At 43.6% G+C, this 23,482-nt stretch overlaps 1 protein-coding gene and 1 long non-coding RNA gene across 3 annotated transcripts in view; one reads left to right on the top strand and one right to left on the bottom strand.

The window, feature by feature from the left end:
- LOC307214442 overlaps window positions 1-11,586 on the top strand; it is a 565,797-nt gene extending 554,211 nt beyond the window's left edge. Inside the window, exon 3 of the long non-coding RNA XR_013838095.1 lies at window positions 11,396-11,586. This is a non-coding gene — a long non-coding RNA (uncharacterized lncRNA). The remainder of the gene's footprint in view (window positions 1-11,395) is intronic.
- The window catches only part of SLC9A2 (solute carrier family 9 member A2), a 29,179-nt gene that overhangs the window by 3,439 nt on the left and 2,258 nt on the right, over window positions 1-23,482 (bottom strand). The window contains exons 2-12 of one of the 2 annotated variants that reach the window (XM_079972615.1): window positions 23,136-23,191; window positions 20,373-20,836; window positions 14,807-15,057; window positions 11,890-12,107; window positions 10,791-10,993; window positions 8,926-9,015; window positions 6,938-7,008; window positions 4,948-5,109; window positions 2,995-3,097; window positions 746-871; window positions 345-435 (exon numbers count right to left, since the gene is read on the bottom strand). In XM_079972615.1, the coding sequence (XP_079828741.1) occupies window positions 345-435; window positions 746-871; window positions 2,995-3,097; window positions 4,948-5,109; window positions 6,938-7,008; window positions 8,926-9,015; window positions 10,791-10,993; window positions 11,890-12,107; window positions 14,807-15,057; window positions 20,373-20,836; window positions 23,136-23,163 (1,807 nt within the window). In that variant the 5' untranslated portion in view covers window positions 23,164-23,191. The remainder of the gene's footprint in view (window positions 1-344; window positions 436-745; window positions 872-2,994; window positions 3,098-4,947; window positions 5,110-6,937; window positions 7,009-8,925; window positions 9,016-10,790; window positions 10,994-11,889; window positions 12,108-14,806; window positions 15,058-20,372; window positions 20,837-23,135; window positions 23,192-23,482) is intronic. The other variant, XM_079972614.1, reaches the window with a different exon arrangement.

Here is a 23,482-nt window from a genome sequence, read left to right as displayed (position 1 = left end):
AGGTGGACAATAAGTTTTCTTTTACCCTCCCTGAAAATTAAAGGTGTAGTGATAGAGCCACTTCATCCCATGTTCCACTTTTGTCCCTGGCCAAACCAGTTTGGTAGGTTTTTGTGGAGATAAGATCTACAATATAAGGCCTAAAGGATGGGGGGGGGGGTGCCGCAGAGGCAAATATGGCTCCATCATACCCCTTTGCATGAGGAGTAGCAGTTTTCTTGGAAAGTATGGAAATAACCCACAATCCTCTCTGGCACATTTGCTTGTTTTCCAGGCAACCACTTCATTAACGAAATGAAACAAAAGCCAAATTCACTTTTCTTTTTACTCAGAAACTGTATTACCTTTATAAGAAGATTGATTTCTTTTCCGTACTCTCTCGGGGAGTTTAGTGTTTTTAGGCAGTGACAGATAACGGGGTGGTTTGGCTGCCACCTGCAGAAAGAAACATGAAATGTGTTCTGTACAAGCAAAGTGAAATATACGCATGATTAGTATTACGGCAGCTTCTGATACATTTTGTACCTGCGGACAAATGAAAGAGTATAAAATACATATTACACTGTGAGTTGTGATGGGGCCGTTATTTTTTCAACTCCCTAGTGCAAACTCTGATGGATCAGTTGGTAGAGCATGAGACTCTTAAACTCAGGGTCATGGGTTTGAGCATTGCAGGGGGTAGACTGGATGACCCCCGTGGTCCCTTCCAACTCTACAATTCAACAGTTCTGTGTTATACAAGTACCTGTCTTGACAAGCTGCTGCCCCTCTTCACGGTCTCCCTCAGGCTGTGTCGGCGACGAATCAAAATTTCTTTTGCCTGCTTTTCGCTTGCATCTTCAGCGAGACTGTATCTGTTGTATGATGGAGTCTAAAACGAGAATAAAAGCAACGGCCATATTAATGCCATGAGTGGTAAAAGGTAAAGGTAAAAGGACCCCTGACCATTAGGTCCAGTCATGGCCAACTCTGGGGTTGCGGCGCTCATCTCACTTTATTGGCCGAGGCTTCCGGGTTATGTGGCCAGCATGACTAAGCCGCTTCTGGCGAACCAGAGCAGCGCACAGAAATGCCGTTTACCTTCCCGCCGGAGTGGTACCTATTTATCTGCTTGCACTTTTGATGTGCTTTCGAACTGCTAGGTCAGCAGGAGCAGGGACCGAGCAACGGGAGCTCACCCTGTCGCGGGGATTCAAACCGCTGACCTTCTGATCGGCAAGTCCTAGGCTCTGCGCCACCCGCATCCCTGCCATGAGTGGTACAGGGCTTCAAACTAGCTATAATTCAGTGCTTTAAGAAATCTCACAACACTCAAACTAGCATAATGTTTACAATGAATTATATGCAACCAAGGTGTGTGATTTAATGCTTGTTCAGCCTTTGGACCTTTGGTTGTTGTTTGGTTGTTATGCATACAAGAAATAAGAATTTTAAGCATTGCAAGTCATGTTCATAACATTTATGCAACTGCAATATCCCTCTACTCCATTCTGGGTGATTTCCCCCTTGCCCTGGAGCCCCACAGGACTCCCCCTCCTGTTCAGGAGGATCCCCAATCCTCTGGAGAAGGCTTTCAGAGGTTGCAAGGATGGCAAGAAAGAGGCGGAGGAGGGGAATAGAAAGATCAGCTGAACAGGCTACTTTTCACTTGTACTAAACCAGGGGTCAGCAAACTTTTTCAGCAGGGGGCCAGTCCACTGTCCCTCAGAACTTGTGGGGGGCTGGACTATATTGGGGGGGGAGAAATGAACGAATTCCTATGTCCCACAAATAACCCAGAGATGCATCTTAAATAAAAGCATACATTCTACTCATATAAAAACACCAGGCAGGCCCCACAAATAACTCAGAGATTCTACTCATGTAAAAACATGCTGATTCCTGGACCGTCCGCAGGCCGGTTTTAGAAGGTGACTGGGCCAGATCCAGCCCCCAGGCCTTAGTTTGCCTACCCATGCATTAAACCATTGGACATAATTCTTCATTTTTTAAAAGTTCCCTCTCCTTCAAAAATATATATTCCCTGCTTTGATGGGATATATGTCTATAAAGATTTTAAGGACAGACACCATTACGGGCATCGTACAAACAGGAATGTGAAAGAGATGGCCCATTTAGACATTTCTATATTATCACACAGTACAGTGGACTCTCCAGTTACGTACTGCTCTGGATACGTAACTTTCGGGTTACGAATGCGGCAAACCTGGAAGTGTATACTTCTGGGTTTCGCTGCATGCGAATGCACAAAAGCGCTCTGTGCGCCACACACATGGGTGGAAGTGCTCAATCATGCACATGCAGAAGCACCACCTCTGCCTTCAGACTTTTCAGACTTTTCAGGTTGCGGATGGACCCCCGGAACGAATTTAATTCGTATCCGGAGGGCCCACTGTAAAATGCAGTGGAATACATTATGTGGAGTTGTATTTAATCATCAGAAACCCTGGGTGATCAATTCCAGCTTAAACAATAGGATCGTGAACATTAACAGCTACAATAAGCTTCAACATCCTATTTACATAGAGGTTGGCCGCACAGGGTTCTCTTAGACCAGCGGATAAGGAACTATTTTAAGCTACTGTGAAACTCACCTATGCACAGCACCTTAAATCTGTGTATGTATTAAGTGTATGTTTGTGTGCGTGTGTAGCTCAGAATATTCAGAATTTATGTGCCTAGTGTTGAGTGGCACATCTTTGTGTTCTAGAAAACTCTCACAAACTCCTCTTCTTAAGACATTTTATAAAGCCTGGAGTACAACATCTCATACTTCTTTGTCTTTACCATGTTTATTTATCAGCTTTCCCATACACTAATCCTAAATACATTTTCCCAGAGGCGAGTCCCACTGATTTTAATGGAAATGGCTTCCAAGTAAGTTTGCTTAGGATGGCATCCTGGTGATTTTATTAAGGGAGGAAAAAACATCGCCAGCTGAGAAACTAGATACATTCACCACGGGGTGTTCCATTAATGCTGTATTCTACTTACTCTTTGCCGTATCTGATAGAGATTTTTTGTTAAAATGTATCTTATGTCATCCATCTTGCCAGGATAGGAAGGTCTTATTTCTTCTTCTTCTTCTTTAAGTTCACTGTAAGAAGGTGAAACAAAATATAAAGGAAAATACATAATAACTTGCAATACTATAAATAAGGCCACAGCTAGGTAAAGGTAAAGGGACCCCTGACCATTAGGTCCAGTCATGACCGACTCTGGGGTTGCGGCGCTCATCTCCCTCTATAGGCCGAGGGAGCCGGCGTTTGTCCGCAGATAGCTTCCAGGTCATGTGGCCAGCATGACTAAGCCACTTCTGGTGAACTAGAGCAGAGCACGGAAACGCCGTTTACCTTTCCGCCGGAGCGGTACCTATTTATCTACTTGCACTTTGACGTGCTTTCGAACTGCTAGGTTGGCAGGAGCAGGGACCGAGCAACGGTAGCTCACCCCATCGCGGGGATTCGAACCGCCAACCTTCAGATCGGCAAGTCCTAGGCTCTGTGGTTTAACCCACAGCGCCACCCACGTCCCAAGGCCACAGCTACCTTGAAGTAATTGCCACTGAACTCAGCAGGGCCTACTTCTGAGTATACAGAATTTCACTGCTACTCACATTTCTCCATAAATGGGGTGCTGGGAGGGCAGGGAATGCCTATCCTTACAATTTCTATAACAAAAGTCCCGGCTGGTCTAACTACAGCTATTACATTTCAAACAATTTCAAGATATATGCAAGTACACAAATAGAATTCTAGCAAAATCCCAAATAGGACGGAGCCATGGGTTCTTTTAAATGTAACCATGATAGAATTTTGTTCACATTTGTTACTGGTGGGTATGTCAACCGACTGAAGATTGCTTAGAAAACTTGAAAACATCAGACAGCAAGGAATTTCAGTGTAAAAAAGATCATGGCACCTCACAGTAAAAAGCATGCATTAATTGTTAGAAGGAAAAACTATCTTTGAGAAGTCAGTTTCCATTCCATATTACGGTAGCACAGTTGTTTGTGAAAGGGCTGTAATTTACTGGTAGAGTATCTGCTATGCATGCATCAGTTCTGAGACTCAGTTCCTGAAATCTCCAGATAGAGCTGGGTGACACTCCAGTCTGAAAACCAGGAAAGCTACTCCTAGTCAGTTTAGACAGTATTGAGCAAGATGGCACAATCATGGGCCTCAGAAGCAAGATCCATTGAGTTGAATGGACTTTACTCCCAGCTAAGTGCGTGTAGGATTACAGCTTAGATGTCTGATACCAAAATCCCTTGTATTTCAACTCAGAAGAAAGTTCAAGTAAGTTCAATGGGGCTTATTCCAGGTAAGCGGGTATAGGGGTTGCAGCTCTGGTTGATTAATTTACCAACTGAAGTCTCATTGAGTTTGCCTATTCACTAAGAACATTATTAAAAGCCTTTCTTGCAGTGCCTCCACTTTTGTGGATACAATGGGTAGATACAACAGGTTTGGGGCCTTTTCAGTGGTGGCACCCTGGTCATGGAATGTTCTGCTGGGAGAAGTTCACATGCCACTTTCTTTATTGTCAATAATAATAACAATAATAATAATAAATCCCAGGCATTTTAAATGTTTTATTGTTGGTGTTGGATCCATATATTGTACTGCCATTGATGTATTTAGCTTTACAACATAATAATTTTTTTATTTAATTTTATTTTTTTATTTATTTTATTTAATAGTAAGTTTCTTTTATTGTAAACTGTTTTTTTTTTCTTCTATTGCAAGCCATCAGGATGTTTTTAATGTTTTGGACACAACATAATTCTTTGAAATAAATATACAGACTAGTTAATCCTAGATGTAGAAAATACTGTTTAATTCACTTCTGGCTATGATTTGGCAACTGTAGAATGCACACTTCAAAATGCAACACAGTCAGGATTCAAGCTAGCAATGATATTGCACCCTACTGCCCTCAACTTACCTTATAGAGGCCAGCGATGGTACTGTACTTATCATTCCACACTCTGCCATCTCTATCGCATGCTTTATTTCAAGTTTCTTGTACAGGGAAACTATACTTGATTTAGGCTCACTTTCCCTAATCAGAAGCCTTCGCAAGTATTTCTTGTCAAACTTTATAAACCTGTGGGGAGCAGAAGCAATGCTGCAGATTAAATTCTAAAATGCTGCAGTGTCTTCTAAACACTGTTACGAGGTCAACTTTCAGTTTTTGATATGGGTAGCCTGCACAGGGAATGGCAGCCAAAATTCTGCTCAAAGGCAGGACTAGGAGCAGCCTGAGCTATAACCAAAAGACAGGTGGAAGACATACTCTGAAATGCTTCCTATGTGACACACACAGTCAGCACCCCTGGGTTATGCCCACTGTTATAGTTTCCAGCTTAATCCTTTTGCTTCCTCTGTTCCTTTTTGGAACTGCCTGGCAAATTGAAAAATTCCCAGCTTAGAAGTAACTGAAGGAGATGGTCCCAGTTACCGTTAATTTTCACCTTCTGTTTTTTAGCCCAGGAAGGGACAAGACCAGGCTTCCTCAACCTCAGCCCTCCAGATATTTTGAGGCTACAATTCTCAGCATCCCTGACCACTGGTCCTGCTAGCTAGGGATCATGGGAGTTGTAGGCCAAAAACATCTGGAGGGCCGAGGTTGAGGAAGCCTGGACAAGACCTTTAACCAATACTGTAACTTCTTAATCCAGGTGTAGTACCCATCCTGACTTCAATGAGAAAGGAAAGGAGGGTTGTTAGTTTTTGTTAGTCTCTCTCTTTCTTATGCCTCTAGCTATTTTTCCTGGCGTGGAAGGGCCTCCATGCCATTTCCCTTCCATCAAACTCCAGCTTCACAGAAGTAAAGGATTGGTATCACATACTCTGTTTCGTCGCAAGTCCCTCAGCTGTCAGACTTTTCATTCCCTTCCATGTCTCCTTTATAAGCCACCTTTTCTCAGGTATTAAGTCAACCCCTCACCCTTTCACATTCCCAAGCAGCTTACTGCTTGCTCTCGTCCTCTCTCTTCCCCCTGCCTCTATCGTCCAGCCCACAAGCTTCTTCTAGCCTCAGCTACCCTACACACAGAGAGACATTCTCTGACCAATTTCCCCACATCCTAACTTTCCCATATACCTGTATGGATGCTGATTGAATGGGTAGCTTGAATCATTAGGGGTTAAGTCTACTGATACCGTGCTGTTTGTGAAAGTCCGAGTCCTAATTAACACCTTTTTAAGAAATACAGTGGTACCTCGGGTTAAGTACTTAATTCGTTCCAGAGGTCGGTTCTTAACCTGAAACTGTTCTTAACCTGAAGCATCACTTTAGCTAATGGGGCCTCCCGCTGCTGACGATTTCTGTTCTCATCCTGAAGCAAAGTTCTTAACCCGAGGTACTATTTCTGGGCTAGCGGAGTCTGTAACCTGAAGCGCATGTAACCTGAAGAGTATGTAACCCGAGGTACCACTGTATGCTAAATCCATGTTATTCCGATAAGATGCTTGAATGATACTCAGTGGTATTCTTTGACTCCATGAAGTACCACTTTCAGGACACACTCGGGCCACAAAGTCAAAAGATTCAAAAAAAGGAGTGTCAGGTTTGCATGGAAGAACTGCAGGTTTGGACACAATTCATAACAACACATTTGAACTAGAATGGTCCAATAGCTAAACCGAAGTCCCAGCAGATTACCTCATGAATATTAACAAACACTTGTATTTTGAATGTAGGATTTTTGAAATAAAGTCAGGTTTTTAATTCATGTAGTTTGATGAGTACAAATGCTTAAACTAATTATATATCAGTATTCAGGTTTGCTAAAATCATCTCATCCACAAAGGCACACAAAATAATGCTTTATAGAAATCATTGGCAGATTTCAGAATGTAACTATTGAACTGAGGAATCAAGCTGGGCTTCTCACGTTCCCCCCACTCCACTAATGTTTCAGTACACTTACTTATCTCTCCAAAAGTTGTGACTCCAGTGTCCACACACATCTTCAATTCCAGCTTTCACGTGATCAAAGAACTAAAATGTGGAAACAGACTCATTACTTGCTTTTGTATGTGCCACAGACTTAAGCCACATGCAATCACTGAGGAAAATTTCAACCAATATAAATATTCTTTATCTAAGCTACTCTTGAAGTCATTCCATGTTTGTAACCTAATGGCCCAGTTACAAGAACACAATAGCTGAGAGAAAATGGTATTTCTTTCTTCTCTCTAAATCTATATTCACACCATACATTAAAAGCATATGGCTTACCCCAAAGAATTCTGGGAACTATAGTCTGTTAATGGTGCTGAGAGGTGTAAGCTACAGTTCTCAGGAGTCTTCTGGGGAAGTCATGTACTTTAAATGTATGATGCTCGTGTAACTGTATCACCCTAGTTAACCCTTGGCCACTATCGCACAGGGGAGCGGGTTGCGCTGTGGTCTAAACCACTGAGCCTCTTGGGCTTGCTGATTGGAAGGTTGGCAGTTTGAATCTAAGCAATGGGGTGAGCTCCTGTTGTTCTGTCCCAGCTGCTGCCATCCTAGCAGTTCGAAAGGACGTCAATGCTAGTAGATAAATAGGTACTGCTGCAGCAGGAAGGTAAATGATGTTTCTGTGCGTTCTGGTTTCCATCATGGTGTTCCGTTATGCCCAAAGTGGCTTAGTCATGCTGGCCACATGACCCAGAAAGCTGTCTGTGGACAAATGCCTGCTCCCTCAGCCTGAAAGCGAGATGAACACCACAAACCCATAGTTGCCTTTGACTGGACTTAACTGTCCAGGGGTCCTTTACCTTTTACCTTTACAATGTACCTAACCAGCTGTTAGTTTCAAAGGGTGACATGTGCGTGCCTCGTCTATGTATCAGAAGCCAAACTTCTTTTCTCCAGCATCCTGGTATACCAGTAGCTCAGGCTCCAGGGGAAAGAGGGAAGCGAAGTAAGCAGCTTGCCCTGAGCCGCATGTGCACAGCTGTGTCTATAGAGAGTAGATCACACCCCTGCTTTCATTATGTGCAGAATTTAACTGAGCTTCAGTACTTACTTGGGAGTTAACAACCAGTGAGCTCTGTTGAAACTTACTTCCAAGCAAACATGAAGGACTGAGCTATAAAGGTTAAACCGAATTAAATTGTTGTGCCTAACTAGTGTGTTTTAAAGTCACTATCTTAAGATTGCAGGGGGGGGGGGAGAGAATGTGATACAAGACACTAGGCCAGAACTGCAGGCTAAAAAGGTGTTCACAAACTCAAAGACACACTGGTATGTGAAACATGCAGTACCAAATTGAATTACCGTATTTTTCGCTCTATTGGATGCACCGGACCATAAGAGGGGGAGAATAGGGGGGGTTCTTGTTCTCCCCCTCAAAAACAAGGTGCGTTCAAGAGCAGGCCTTGCCGCTGCCCCCCGAGCTTGTGGGGCTGGCGATGGGGGGAAGCACTGCTTTCCCCCACAGCCAGCCTCAAAGGTCCCTGAAGCCTTTGGTGCGCAGCTGCACTCCAAAGGCTTGAGGCTTCAGGGACATCCTTTGTAGCCTCCACAGGGCGGCGGGGTGCCTTCACCCCACCGCCCTGTGGAGGCTTTGCGCAGCCATCCCAAAGCTGGAACAGCGAGACGGAGGGCTGAGCAGCTCCCCGTCTCGCTGTTTGGGGAGTTCCCGCCGGGCTCCACAGGCTTGCGGAGAGCTGCCCGAAGCCCAGGGTGCACAGCGCCATGCTCCCCGGGCTTTGGGCTGCAGGCTAGCTTCCTGCAGGCTAGCGGATAGCTTCCTCAAGCCTGGAACGCGAGAGGGGTCGGTGCGAAAGCCTGCATTCACTCCATAGGACGCACACACTTTCCCCCTTCATTTTTGAAGGGGAAAAAGTGCGTCCTATAGAGCAAAAAATACGGTAATTCATGTAACAAGCACATGCTACATGTTGTTCACCCAAAACTCCAACATACCCGACAATAAATTTCCTCGCTAACAGCTGGTTGTTTCTTATTTGCTCTTTTAACATCCAGAAATTCCACCAGTGGGCGAATTGTTATTCCCTGTTTTCAGGAAACACAAAAACAAGCATGAAAATCACATCAGCCCTAAAATTTCCTTTCCACTGTGTCACTCTCATATTCTGTTCAGCGTGTAGCTTGGTAAATGAATGTTCAGAAGCAGTAGAACAGTTGCATGTTGCCTCAGATAACAGCAAAATAAAGTCCCCCAAAATGTACCTGGCTTTCTTTCTTTTTCTTATTTTCGAAACCAGACAGCACAGGCCTTAAAGATCTACTGCTGATGTCTGAATCCAGTTGCCCAAGAAATATAGGTGGTAGGTGATTGTGAAAAACTGGCCTTGGCCCTAGAAATCTGTTGTCCTTCACAGAAAACCATGCTGGACTAGGTGGAGAACCAGTCTGACCTGGGGCTGCTTATATGTAAACACACACATCCCCAAGAATTCTGGGAACTGTATTTTGTTAAGGGTGCAGAGAATTATAGCTCTATGAGGAGTAAACAACAGTGGCCAGGATTCTGATGGGAGGTACATGAAATGTGTGGTGTATACACAGCTCTGGAATAAGCTAGCTTCCTAGATTTCTATCTGTGGTATTAACAGGGCAAAAAGCAAAGTATGTTCTCTGTGAGCCACTACATTTCCAGATAAAATGAGGCTGGAAGTCAACAAGCTGTAAAATGCATTGAGTCAAATTTATAAATGACTAGGGGCTGCCACCCCGGCTTGTTCTGATTCCTCCACACCTGGCCAACCCCTTCTCCCTTTACACCTCACCCACCTTCTCGCAGCTCAGCCAAACCTCACCTCCCCCTCCTCTCTCAGTTTGCCCCACCTTTTGTGAATGAAGCACCTCCCTTCTCCATTACATGTGGCTGCAGCCATGTTTAACAGAGGGAGACAACAAATTTACAATGCGGTTTGTCAAAAAGCTCTGTGAAGCTCTCCCCTCCATGAAACAGTTCACCTGAGTGACCTGTCAACCACACTGCGGCTTCAGCTGACAGACTGCCACCACACTGGAGCTGGTGTGGTCTCCTACTGGCGGCCATGTGGACTGCAGCATAATGACAGCCTTGCATTTTTATGTACTGTATTTTTCGCCCTATAGGGCGCACTTTTTCCCCTCCAAAAATGAAGGGGAAATGCATGTGCATCCTATGGGGCGAATGCAGGCTTTCGCTGAAGCCTGGAGAGCGAGAGGGGTCAGTGCGCACCGACCCATCTCGCTCTTCAGGCTTCAGGAAGCCATCCCCCCAGCCCCGCAAGCTCCGGGAGCAATGGCGAGGTTGCAACCTCGCCATCGCTCTCGGACCAGTTCTGGGGGCTGGGATCAGGGGAAGCTCGGGCTTCCCCCGCCCCCAGCCCTGCAAGCTCCGAGAGCGATGGCGAGGTTGCACAAGTCACGAATTGCAAGTCACGAATATTACTGGCAAGTCACGAATTGCAATCTTTGTTTTTAAAACTGATTTCGCTATTTGTCTGTAAAGCTGGAGACAAGATGTGTTAACTAATTCAGAATATGATTTACTAAGTTGTGTATAGGTCCTTCTGTGAGATATCTTTTCCAAATTACAGAATATTCATTACAGAAGTAAAATATGATCATACAAGATATTTGGGGGACAAGAGGAAGAAAGTACTTATTCCAGTAGAAGTTTCAGGTGACATTTGTACTAGGCTACTTACAGGCTGTCAGTGCCAATACTATATTAGTCCCCTGGCCAAAATAAGTATTGGAACATTGACTGGGCTCTTTGCAGGTTTTAGTGCAAATAACTATTTAGTCCCATCACAAAAGAGGGATATTCTTACCTGAATGAAGACTGTGAAGAATATCACCACAATAACAGCAGTAATGAAAAGCTTCTTTCTAGGGAAGTCGGCAGAAGGAAGCAAGAAAACAAGAGAGAAACATATGGCTCCTCGGAGGCCTCCATAGGCAATAATAAACTGGTCCTTAAATGTTATAGGAATTGTCCGGAACACATTAATAATTTGAGTCAATGCAAAAACTCCTAAGGAAAATATAGAAAGACAAGCATGGTTCAGAACCTTAAATTTAAGACAAATATAATAATGTTTCCAAAATAAATGTAAGAATGTTATCTTCCATTTTATGTTGTATGAAAAAGAGGTGCAGAAGTTTTATTTACATGTGACACTTTCCCAAGGGCTTCTGTTGCACAAGCAACCTGAGTGTCCCTGCACATCTCTCCACACTTCCTGCACTTCCTGCGCTCGCTCGCTCGCTCTCTCTCTCTCTCTCTCTCTCTCACACACACACACACACACAGAGAGAGAGAGAGAGAGAGAGAGAGAGAGACTTTTCTCACTGTAGTTGGTGGGGGTTGAACCAAGGACACTTTCTTAATGGAAGTATCATGATAACCGAAATCAAAAGGAGGAATTTTAAAAAGCTCCCCTACCAGGGCCAGCCCAAAACATTTCACTGCCTGAAATGAACAGCAACATTCCCACCAACAGAGGCAGATTTATGGGAGGCCAGCTGATTTGGTCAAATGAAAGCTTCAGGGGCGCTGCAACTATAATGCAGAATGGAAATGGAGAAGTGGAAGAGGCGCCTAATTTTGGTGTTGCAGACGGGCTGCCATTGAAATGTGAGACACCACACCACTCCCAAGCACAGAAGCCAACCAAATTGACATAGCTTATAGACTGCTGGACTGATTTACTTTAGCACTTGAAATAACACTGAAGGATTGTCTGGAAAGACCCACAGTCTTCCATGTCCAGAACATGTCTTTCTTTCAAGCAGTTTTTGCTTTTTCTCTTGATGGCAGCTTTCTTTTCTTTCTTTTTTTGGTCAAGCACACTCTTCCATAAAGGATAAGCATGTTTCAGGTGTAAAGTATGTTGAAGTGCAATCTATACCGTTTTAAGTGTCTCTTACCTAGTGCACGCCAAATCAAACAAAACAGGAGGGTAAAGCAAACAAAGGCCCAGTTCCACTCATGGTTTTTTCCAACTGTGGACACGCCCATGAAAATAAAGATCAGGGTCTCGCTCACACTGCTCAGCATCTTCATGAAGTACTTTATTGTGGTGTAGGACTTTTGAGAAACATTTGCCTCCACGTATTTACTCATGGTCATAGCACAAGCTGTAATCCTGCAGAAGAAAGCAACTTTTAATTCAGCTTCCAAAATACTTAAAGTTTACACAGCCCAACATGAAAAGCATAGCCTGTTATCCCAGGAAGGTTTTAAGGCGGTTCCTCAGATTAGCAAAATTCTGCTTAAGTTTCCATTTCAGCAATCCAGCTGCTGTTGAAGCATTAAACACATGGAGAGGTTCAAAAAGCGATTGACTGAAAGCTGGAACCAACTTTAGCTAGAACAGGAAGGAAGAGCTCTGAGAATTTAGGCTGTAATCCTATACACACGCTGGAGTACATCCAATTGAACTCATTGGGGCTTCCTTCCAACCAGACATTTGATAGGATCATGCTGTCGGTTGATTGTGTGGGTCAGCGTTAGTAAATACAAGGGAACTGCATGGACTTCAATGGGACTGAGAGATCTGTGTGCGTCACAGGACATTGTTTCACTGTTCCTGAACAGCAAGTCTCTTGCATAACTTCATATTACAAACTGATGTTTAAATGCAAGGAAGTTTAAAAACCTGTTTGCAAAGCAGTGCCAGGGAGCCATGGTAAATTAACATGCACACACTGCTTCGTTCCTAAACTTTTTTTAAAGGGAAGGCTCCGTTTCAATTTACTTGCAGAAAACGAAGTGATCATTCTTTGAGGAAACTCTGTTTCCTTTGCTGTTCTGTAAGGACATTACATGCTGCCACAGTGCATCATGGGCACCAGCTGACTGCTATAATTATCTCCTTTTTAGTTACTCAGCGTTGTGGGATTCAACGTGTCATGATTTCACTTTTCACAAGATGCCATTTCATGACAGAGGATGAACTTCAAACAGATAACTTATGTGGGTGGACCTAGGGCTATGCATCCTGTTTTAATTTTGAACTCTAAGGTATTTTCCATGATGTTGAACGGCCTCACCTATCAAATGTCTTCCATTGCCAACCAAGGCCAGATTCACACACGAACAGCCATTTAAAACATCATGTAGAAGAAGAAGAAGAGTTTGGATTTGATATCCCGCCTTCCACTCCCCTTCAGGAGTCTCAAAGCGGCTAACAATCTCCTTTCCCTTCCTCCCCCACAACAAACATTCTGTGAGGTGAGTGGGGCTGAGAGACTTCAAAGAAGTGTGACTGGCCCAAGGTCACCCAGCAGCTGCATGTGGAGGAGCGGAGACGCGAACCCGGCTCCCCAGATTATGTGACTACCGCTCTTAACCACTACACCACACTGGCTCTGTAGAAGCAAACCTATATGAAGCAAACCTATATGGTTACATTTATATGTCACATTTTGGGGTGTATACTTAAATCAGCCATATAACTTTAAAAACATAAAGGCTGAGATACAAAGAATGCTTTGAGTGAGTAGAAGGCACATCTGCTGGGGACAGGTAGAAAACAGGAAGTTTATATGGTTTTCAATTATTTCTGTTTCAGCTACAGTTGCACGCACCATAAACCTGCAGACGACACATGAGTCTGCAAGCTCGATTGTGTGGCCTGGCCATGGGCCTATGGTCCACACACTCTGGTTCCCAATTAAAGTGTGAAGAGCTCAACAGCCAGCACTGTGACTGCAGGTCAAGTAAACTGCATGGAGGTTGCTCCACTGAGGGAAGACAGAGATGTGAAGCAATTCACCAAGCAGTTCTTGGAGAATTCATCACATCACCACCCATTCACATAACCTCTGCTTGATTGTGTGTTTGCAGTTTGCAATGGAATGTTGAAAATCAGCCACATAGCCAATGTATGGTATCTGATCGTCGTAATGCTAGCTAGTCACAGTATAACTATGAACTCCAGCTATAAGGGCTAGAATATATCAATATTACTCAAGATTTGCACCAGACTCAGAGCATTTAATAATATCATATGTCTAAGAAGATGCCACTGCTCTCCTAATTTTTATTTTATTTCTGTGCCCAGTTATCAAACAAAGAGTCAGGCATACTTTATTCTATTGATTTCAGTTGGGTTAAGCACACTTAAAGCAATCATATTCACTTATCTAAAACCATCTTTACAGCAGGAAAGGGAAAGAAAAAAGTTTGATGATAATACAAACTGCATTTCATCATGGTTATACCAGTAATGCAAGTCACCTTGCACAAACAAGGCAGTTTCTGTCTGGTGACTGGAAAAATCTAGATCACTGGATGCAGTCATCAAGTTTCGTTGACCTGCTACTAAACTTTGCAAAAGTTTCAATGTGCTTCTAAATTTCACTTCACTAGGGTCACTTTACTAGGGATCCAAATGAAAAATAAATTAAATGGGAAATTTTAACATGAGTAAATGGGGGGGGGCAGGATGTTCTGCTTGTTCCATGCAAGAATTTAAAAAGTGAGTACATACACAATGTTGTTTTCAAAAGCAAAAAAGGTTCCTGCACTGACCAATTCACATTGCTTTATCAGTAAAAGCAAGGCACTAGAAGTTCAGGTTATCTGGATAAAAAGCTGCTCAAAACCCAGCTTTGAATTTGAACTCTGGCATGCACCTACCCCTCCAGTTGCCATCTTGACCGATGACAAGATGTTAGTCAACTGACAGTGAAATTCTATGCATGTCTATGCAGAACAAAACTCTATCATTGTCCTGCTCCCATTGAGTCAGCATTGGGCTGTGGTCTTATAAGAGCAAAGGTTAATGTTTCTAATATATCCACGGTATTCTTAGCGCAGTATATTTTCATAGATACTTACGCCATAATGCTTGAGAGATGAAACATTTCAGCTGTTATGTATGCCAGGTAACTGTACAAGAAGACAAACAGTGGTTCAATCACTCGGATTTTATGGGTGTAACGTGTCGTAAAAGCTGCTACAAAGCCCATAACAATCCCAATCAAAACTCCGCCGATTCCAACTACAAAGAAATTAGCAATTCCAGCAAATATGCTAACAGCCGCAATTGTACGCATCTTGGAGAAAGACTTGAAGAGGTTGTACAGGACCTATGAAAGGGAGAAAAAAAGTTAACTTCTTTTAGAATCCTCACTGTAGCTTTAATTGGAAAATTTAAATTATGTAATATTGCTACTATGTAATTTTAGACAATAGTACAGTTTGATGTAACTGAAGACCATGATACTATCCCAGTGAAAATGATCTGTCACTCATCCCATTAGTTAGACAAGCAATTGCCCTGAAATAATGCAAAGTATGTTTGTGTTCTTTCTAGCCATATACAAGGTATTACACCAGAGGTCTCTGTTTACAGACTAGATTATCTTCGTCTAGTCAGCACAGTGCAGCACAGTAACTGCTTAAAAATGTAGCTGACTTGATGCTGCTTCATATAGGAGAAACATGCATACATCAGACTCTTATTCCATTCATCTTTTTATCTTGCCGGCCCAACCTAGTTTCTGAACTAGGACAAACTGTGGTTAGCATTAACTGTAGTTTATCCCAACAGGATAATTAGCCATGATTGAAGTTGGCTTGTTCAGACAAACCATAGTTAAAACTACTCACAATTTGTCCTCATTCAGACATGATGAACCACATGCAGTCAACTGAAAACAGAAGCTATCACTTCTGATCTCCTCCTCATGACCACACCAGAGGATAGAGGAACGCATGAGCCCAGGGATCATGCTACATGTACGGTAAGCTATGACTCATTGCATGGAACAATGTCCACGTTGCTGCTTTAAAAAAATGCAGTAATCACAGTACTGTGAATTGGGACACAGAAAAAGCAAAAAGCCTGGAAAGGATGCAACAGCATGATGCATTCACCTGAACAGATTTAATTTGATAAGACGCTTGCATAATTGAAAGACTGGTCACCACATTTAAGCCCCAGAACAGCATTTATTTTAAAATATATTAACATGCAATGTAAATCCACAATATAGAAGATAGAAATGGAACTCTCAGTAGTACATTCCCATCTCACAATAAAGCAGCAAGCTCACTTCCTTGTTCCATTCCCCAGGCATTCCTTGATGCTATCAAATGATATCCATTAAACCTAGGCATCAGTCCAATTTATACTCAGCAGAACTAAGCAGCAAGGCTTTTCCTGGACAGTACCACTTTAGTTTGCAGAAGGCAGACCTTGCATGTTTGAATACACATACTTTAAAGGCAATTTTATCAAGCTTGTACTTTCCAAAACAATATGAGGACCAAAACACAGCCATCCTCAAAATTCACAGTTATCTAAATTTAGTTTAGCAGTAGTTCTCTTTCCAGTGTTTACAGAAATGCATGTATTAGGGGGAAATGTGTAAAAAAATGAATATATTAGTGAAAATAACACAAACTTGCATCATAATGAGAGAGGTGATCCCATCTCAAAAAGGATACAACAGAAAACATGGAGAAAAGGGCACCCAAAATGATCAAGGGGATGGAAGAATTGCCTAGAGCATGGGTGGCACATCACACTGTGCTGCCTGAGGTGAAACAGGAATGTACCACTGTGACCCATGCTGCTACACTGCCCTGCCAACACCACAGCTTCCCTTGCTTGGGTTGCATGGTAGCACCTGTGGAGCAGTGGCAATGATGGCAGCTTCTGGCAGAGGCAGTGGGATGCCCAAGGAAGCACCACCTCTTGGCCTTCTGCTACCTGAGGCAGCTACCTCGCCCTGTCTCATGTGTGAGCCGGCCCTGGCCTGAAGCAAGAGGGGAAAAGAAAACTGGGGATGGAGGATGACAGGCCAATAAGATTATGTCTGAATAATATATGGAATTCATAACCATTCAAAAAGAGTTCAGATCAAATTAATCACTGATAGGTTTGTCAGCAGCTATTGGTCATGATACTTGGATGGAATCTTCCAGATCCATAAGGAGCATGTTTCCAAACAGCAAGCACTGACAGGCAAACATCAGGGAAGGGCAACTGCCTGGTTACTGTAGGAAACAGAAGGCTGGATTAGATGAATTTATGGTCTTATCTTGCACAGCTCGTTTTATGCTCTTATGTCCCTAGAATAATACTAGCACATTTTATAAATATTCCATAAATCTCCAGAGCTTGGCTGGTGAAATACGCTTTTCATATTATTAGATCAGATACATTATATGGGCAAGAAGGGAATCAATATTTTAGTCCTTTTCATTTATTTTAATTTTTTACTTTGAAGAGAGTACAGTCAAGAAGGACTCACATTAGCATGTTGTGAATTATGCTACATTGGTTTGAAACGTAGTAAGGCATCACAGGGTGTTGATTTTACGGGATTGCCTGGACCGATCAGGTTTTATTGATCATCTCCAATACAGAACATTGCCATGGCCATAGCAATTTCGCTCAGCAACATGAAGAAGATCAGGTAATGTCGTGTTAAACATAGAAAAAAGGATCGGTTTGGAATGTATTTGTTACTGGGGTGGGTAAACTTTTCACCAACACTGAAAAAGCCCCATAGGTGGAATTACCTCATGATGTCTTCCCCTGGGCCTTGACTGAAGCCTGGGCACCAGGAAGGCCTCAGAGCGCAGACCACTGGTTAGAATCATAGAATTGTAAGGGACCACGAGGGTCATCTAGTCCAACTCCCTGCAATGCAGGTTAGATAATTTGTAGAATGAAAGACACCCCTCGAACATATCAAATTCAAGACAATTGCATCAAACAAAAAACTGTACCTCACCACTGAGAACTTCACCAAAGTTTTCTCTTCCCTTTGATTGTTGTCAGATGCAATTTTTTATCTCACTTATTGGTAGAAAACGGTCTGGAAAACGTATGAGAAATTTCCAGACTGTTGAATCCAGCTGATTGCTAGGGCCTTCAAAATCTTGGGAGACCAGTGGTAAGCACTTTAAGGGCAAAGTTACTCAGATTCACTCTGAAGTAGACTTCACTATCGGGGCAGTTCTAGAGGAGTGTCCAGTGCACTGTCTAGTTAAATTTATTTAGGAGCAGTTTCCGTTACTATGGTGTAAGGATGTGGACAAGATGCTTCACAACATTCAGTCTGCCACATGTGCTCTCAGTAGTTGTGTATCTTGGGTTGTAAGAGCTAGCTAGAAGAGGTTGACCAAACCGCGCCTCGGAGGGCTAAGGTGGCCGGTGAGGGGACTTGCTAGGGACTGGCTTTTTTTTTTTTTTTAGTGTAGTTTAGTTTAGTTTAGTTTAGTTTATAACAAGACTTCAACCCCAGGCCTCAGACAAGCTCTCCATGAGCCTGCCCTGAGGTATACGACAACTACCACCCATTCACACACTTCCCCTTCTTATGTGTGCTTGTTCAGGTGTGTGAATGCATGCATTGTGTGGTGTGCATGCACTTATATAGGTGCGAGTCTTTACACTACCCATAAAGTGGCAATTAAAACAATTATAGCAGGAAGCGATCAGTGCAGCAATACTTTTCCAAAAGGAACCTGAGGTAAGTACAAAGTCTAGCAATGTTCCTGGTGTGATTATTCATTCATATGGAAATGGATAGCTTGGGGAATTGGTAGATGGATGAAGTCTATGATCTTTCAAAAACCAATCCAGTTAATGATTAAACATTGCTCCCATGTAACGGCTGCAAAGTGTGCTGCATAAAATAAACTGGCAATCTCAGTCCACCTACAAGCAGATAGGTACAGTATATCCACAACGAGGTAGTGATAACCGAAACATCTGTTTGTAAAAGCCATTCGATCAGCAGACCTACTTGTCCTATTACTTATTCAGTGCTAAAGACCTCTTCTGGCCCCTTTCACGAAGACACTTCTGCTTCCTGATTAAAATGACCCAAAATGTTATAAAGTGCACAAATCACTTAAAAGATCCAATACTAAATCCATTAGTATGTATCGCAAGCATTCTTCTGCTCTAATTATTTTTTTCCTAAAACACAATAAAGCCCCAGCTTCTTCATTTTCACTCTGTTATACAGCTGAAATAATAATAATAATAATAATAATTTATTATTTGTACCCCGCCCATCTGGCTGGGTTTCCCCAGCCACTCTGGGCGGCTTCCAACAGAGATGAAAAATACACTAAAATATCACATATTAAAAACTTCCCTGAACAGGGCTGCCTTCAGATGTTTTCTGAATGTCAGGTAATTGTCCATCGCCTTGACATCCGATGGGAGGGCATTCCACAGGGCGGGCGCCACCACCGAGAAGGCCCTCTGCCTGGTTCCCTGTAGCTTTGCTTCTCGCAATGAGGGAACCGCCAGAAGGCCCTCGGAGCTGGACCTCAGTGTCCGGGCAGACCGATGGGGGAGGAGACGCTCCTTCAGATATACTGGACCGAGGCCATTTAGGGCTTTAAAGGTCAGCACCAACACTTTGAATTGTGCTCGGAAACGTACTGGGAGCCAATGTAGGTCTTTCAAGACCGGTGTTATATGGTCTCGGCGGCCGCTCCCAGTCACCAGTCTAGCTGCCGCATTCTGGATTAGTTGTAGTTTCCGGGTCACCTTCAAAGGTAGCCCCACGTAGAGCGCATTGCAGTAGTCCAAGCGGGAGATAACCAGAGCATGTACCACTCTGGCGAGACAGTCTGCAGGCAGATAGGGTCTCAGCCTACGTACCAGATGGAGCTGGTAAACAGCTGCCCTGGATACAGATTTGACCTGTGCCTCCATGGACAGCTGTGAGTCCAAAATGACCCCCAGGCTGCGCACCTGGTCCTTCAGGGGCACAGTTACCCCATTCAGGACCAGGGAATCCTCCACACCTGCCCGCCTCCTGTCCCCCAAAAACAGTACTTCTGTCTTATCAGGATTCAACCTCAATCTGTTAGCCGCCATCCATCCTCCAACCGCCTCCAGGCACTCACACAGGACCTTCACCGCCTTCACTGGTTCTGATTTGAAAGAGAGGTAGAGCTGGGTATCATCTGCATACTGATGAACACCCAGCCCAAACCTCCTGATGATCCCTCCCAGCGGCTGCATGTAGATGTTGAAAAGCATGGGGGAGAGGACAGAACCCTGAGGCACCCCACAAGTGAGAGCCCAGGGGTCTGAACACTCATCCCCCACCACCACTTTCTGAACACGGCCCAGGAGGAAGGAGCGGAACCACTGTATGACAGTGCCCCCAGCTCCCAGCCTCTCAAGACGGTCCAGAAGGATGTCATGGTCGATAGTATCAAACGCCGCTGAGAGATCCAGCAGAACTAGGAAACAGCTCTCACCTTTGTCCCTAGCCCGCCGGAGGTCATCAACCAGTGCGACCAAGGCAGTTTCAGTCCCATGATGAGGCCTGAATCCCGACTGGAAGGGATCCAAATGAAAGAAATGTGGGAAGTGGGAAGAGTTTGAAACAATGAGAAACACTTAAGCAAAGTGACTTACCACCGTTACGGCATCATTCAACAGCGACTCCCCAAAAACTAGGATGTACAGCTGCTCGTTGACATGAATGTTTTCAAAAACGGCCAGCACTGCCACGGGATCCACGGCTGAAATCAAGCTGCCGAAAAGCAGACTCTGCAGCAGAGTGATATCACTCAGGCCGAATACTTCAATCTGGCAAATGGCAAAGAGGGAAATGCCAATGCCAAATGCGTTCCAAAGAGTCCCCACAACCGCATACCAGAAAATGGTGCCGAAGTTCTCAAAGAAGAGGCGTGTTGGCATAAAGTAGCCGGCATCGAGGACAATTGGGGGCAGAAGGTACAAGAAAAAGGCATCACTGTTCATCACCGTTATAGACTTTTCTTGTACTCCAAACATAATTCCACCTAGAATTAATCCAACCAGAATAAGGAGGCAGCTCTCTGGCACTACGTGGGGCAGCTTGTGGTACAGGTGGAAACCTTCAGAATGAAAGCACAGATGGGAGGTTGGGAGAGAGAGATAGAGACGGTTAACTTGTGCACAAAATGAAAGCCAGTGCCATGCTGTCCTTAAATTATCTACTTATGCATCTATTGGTATAAATTTACACCTCAGTGAAGGGATGCTGAAGGCACCTAACAACATACAGGTGAGAGAGAAAGCATCATACAATAAACCAAGAGCGAAAATCCAGATAACATGGTATGCAGAGGGGCATGGGTGTAGTCAGGGTTTTTGTTGGGGAAAGGAGCAGGACTTTTCTTAGGAGGGGCAGAACCAACATGATTGGTCAGTTAGTTAAGTACAGTGGTACCTTGAGTTACATACGCTTCAGGTTACAGACGCTTCAGGTTACAGACTCCGCTAACCCAGAAATAGTACCTCGGGTTAAGAACATTGCTTCAGGATGAGAACAGAAATCGTGCTCTGGTGGTGCGGCGGCAGCAGGAGGCCCCATTAGCTAAAGTGGTACCTCAGGTTAAGAACAGTTTCAGGTTAATAACGGACCTCCGGAACGAATTAAGTACTTAACCTGAGGTACCACTGTATTTCTATTGTTTTACTTGATCAGGGGAGGGGCAGCTGCCCCAGTTGCTACACCCATGCAGTGGGCTGATGTTCACCAGCAAAATTTAAGTGCCAATCAAAACCATGACTGTCAAAAAAATTTTTAAAAATGGTCCTGTATCTGAAGCACACAAAGAAAGGGAACAGTCTGATCTTCCACAACAGCATGTTGAGTGTGCCACATTGAAGGCTACATAGAGAAGGAGAAGCGTTCATCTTAGGGCCAGAAGGTTTCCTCTATAAGGATCCACACACTTTAGGCAAAAGGATGAGAGTTTAGGAGGGGTAAACTGGATGCAAGGACTCATAAGGCCCACTCGTTGCTTTTTATTGCTTGTGTCCTAACAAAGCAAGAAGTTGGTTCACAGGCAGTCATTGGTTCTTAGACTCTGAAGGACCTTGGTCAAATTTTCTACAACATAGTCCTATCCATGTCTACATCCAGGTAAAACTCACTGTGTTAAATGGCTTGCTCCCAAGTCAATGTGCTCTAGATGGCAGTCTTAGTGCACTTAGTCCTAAGAGCACTTTACTAGGGTGCTGGCCCCATTGAACCCAATGGGATATAGCCCTGAGCAAACATGCTTAAGAATATGTTGCCCAATGGTGAATCCCATGCAGTATTTCTTGTATGGCTCATTTTCCTTTTCCATGTCGAAATGGTCCCCCCAGGCACTAAAGGTCACATTTCACATTTGACCCATACCTCTCCTTTTCTATATATAACCCATATAATTATACAGCTTGATGAACTGAAAACACAGCTACCCAATGGAGAAAGAAAATAAACCGCTCCCAAATAGCTTTATGGTTCTTGTTCACGGAAGGAGAATCAGCCGTTGGTGGTTCACCACTGAATTCAACTAGAAGTCATAAGTTGCTATGTTCTGAAGTACATCCTACGATGACACTTAAGTGCCCTTGACTTTTGGCAAGCTCCAAAATTTCACAGTAGCCTTTCCTAGATGACTAGGAATAAAAGTTAAAAACGTAGCTTTCCTTGTACATTAGTGTCTTGTGAGCTGCTTTTTACTACTCTTCTGCACTTTTATAGTTTACAATGATAAGTGAATGCAGTACTTATAAAAATTATTTGGAAGAGCAACTGAAACTGCTCAGGTGCATGTATCAGGAAATTTTCAGTGTCTGACGTTTTTCAATTTTTTTATGTGCTGTAAGCTGCCCAGAGTGGCTGGGGAAACCAAGCCAGATGGGCGGGATATAAAGAATGAAATTCTTATTCTTATTCTTATTATTGGAATCTACATAGTGCTGCTCAAACTTTAATTCCACATACAGTATAATTACTTTTTAACCATAATCTCTTATATTTTTAAGCTATGTATGTTTTATCTGGGACATGGGTGGCGCTGTGGTCTAAACCACTGAGCCTAGGGCTTGCTGATCAGAAGGTCGGCGGTTCGAATCCCCACAAAAGGGTGAGTTCCTGTTGCTCGGTCCCAGCTCCTGCCAACCTAACAGTTCAAAAGCACACAGTGCAAGTAGATAAATAGGTACCGCTCCGTCGGGAAGGTAAACGGCGTTTTCGTGCGCTGCTCTGGTTTCGCCAGAAGCGGCTTAGTCATGCTGGCTACATGACCTGGAAAAACTGTCTGCGGACAAACATCAGCTCCCTCGCCTGTAAAGCGAGATGAGCGCTGCAACCCCAGAGTCATTTGTGACTGGACTTAACTGTCAGGGGTCCTTTACCTTTATGTTTTATCTGCATTTCTTTCATTTTCCATGAGCCTCCTTGAGTCCTGGTTCTAAGTGAAATAAATAAACAAGCAAGCCAGCTTTTGAGAGTCATCCCACTCATTCTGCTGAGTGAGGTTCTGGATCTCTGCCCCCAAAATCTTATCCTGGTGAGACCACTGTCACCATCAGTCCAATGAGATTATTCCCAAGTAAGTGCAACACCCTTAGTACTTTAAAACAGTTGTGGGATGCATTCAAAATTATGCACTTTTAAATCTCATTTAAACTTCATTGGGAGAATTAAACACATTCTGATATTGGACAGTTTGCACAACTAAGAGAATAATGCCGACATGGGA

This window comes from Podarcis cretensis, assembly GCF_951804945.1.
Source record: "Podarcis cretensis genome assembly, chromosome: 4".
NCBI classification, from domain to species: Eukaryota; Metazoa; Chordata; class Lepidosauria; order Squamata; family Lacertidae; genus Podarcis; species Podarcis cretensis.
This window is presented reverse-complemented; position numbering and strand designations above follow the sequence as displayed.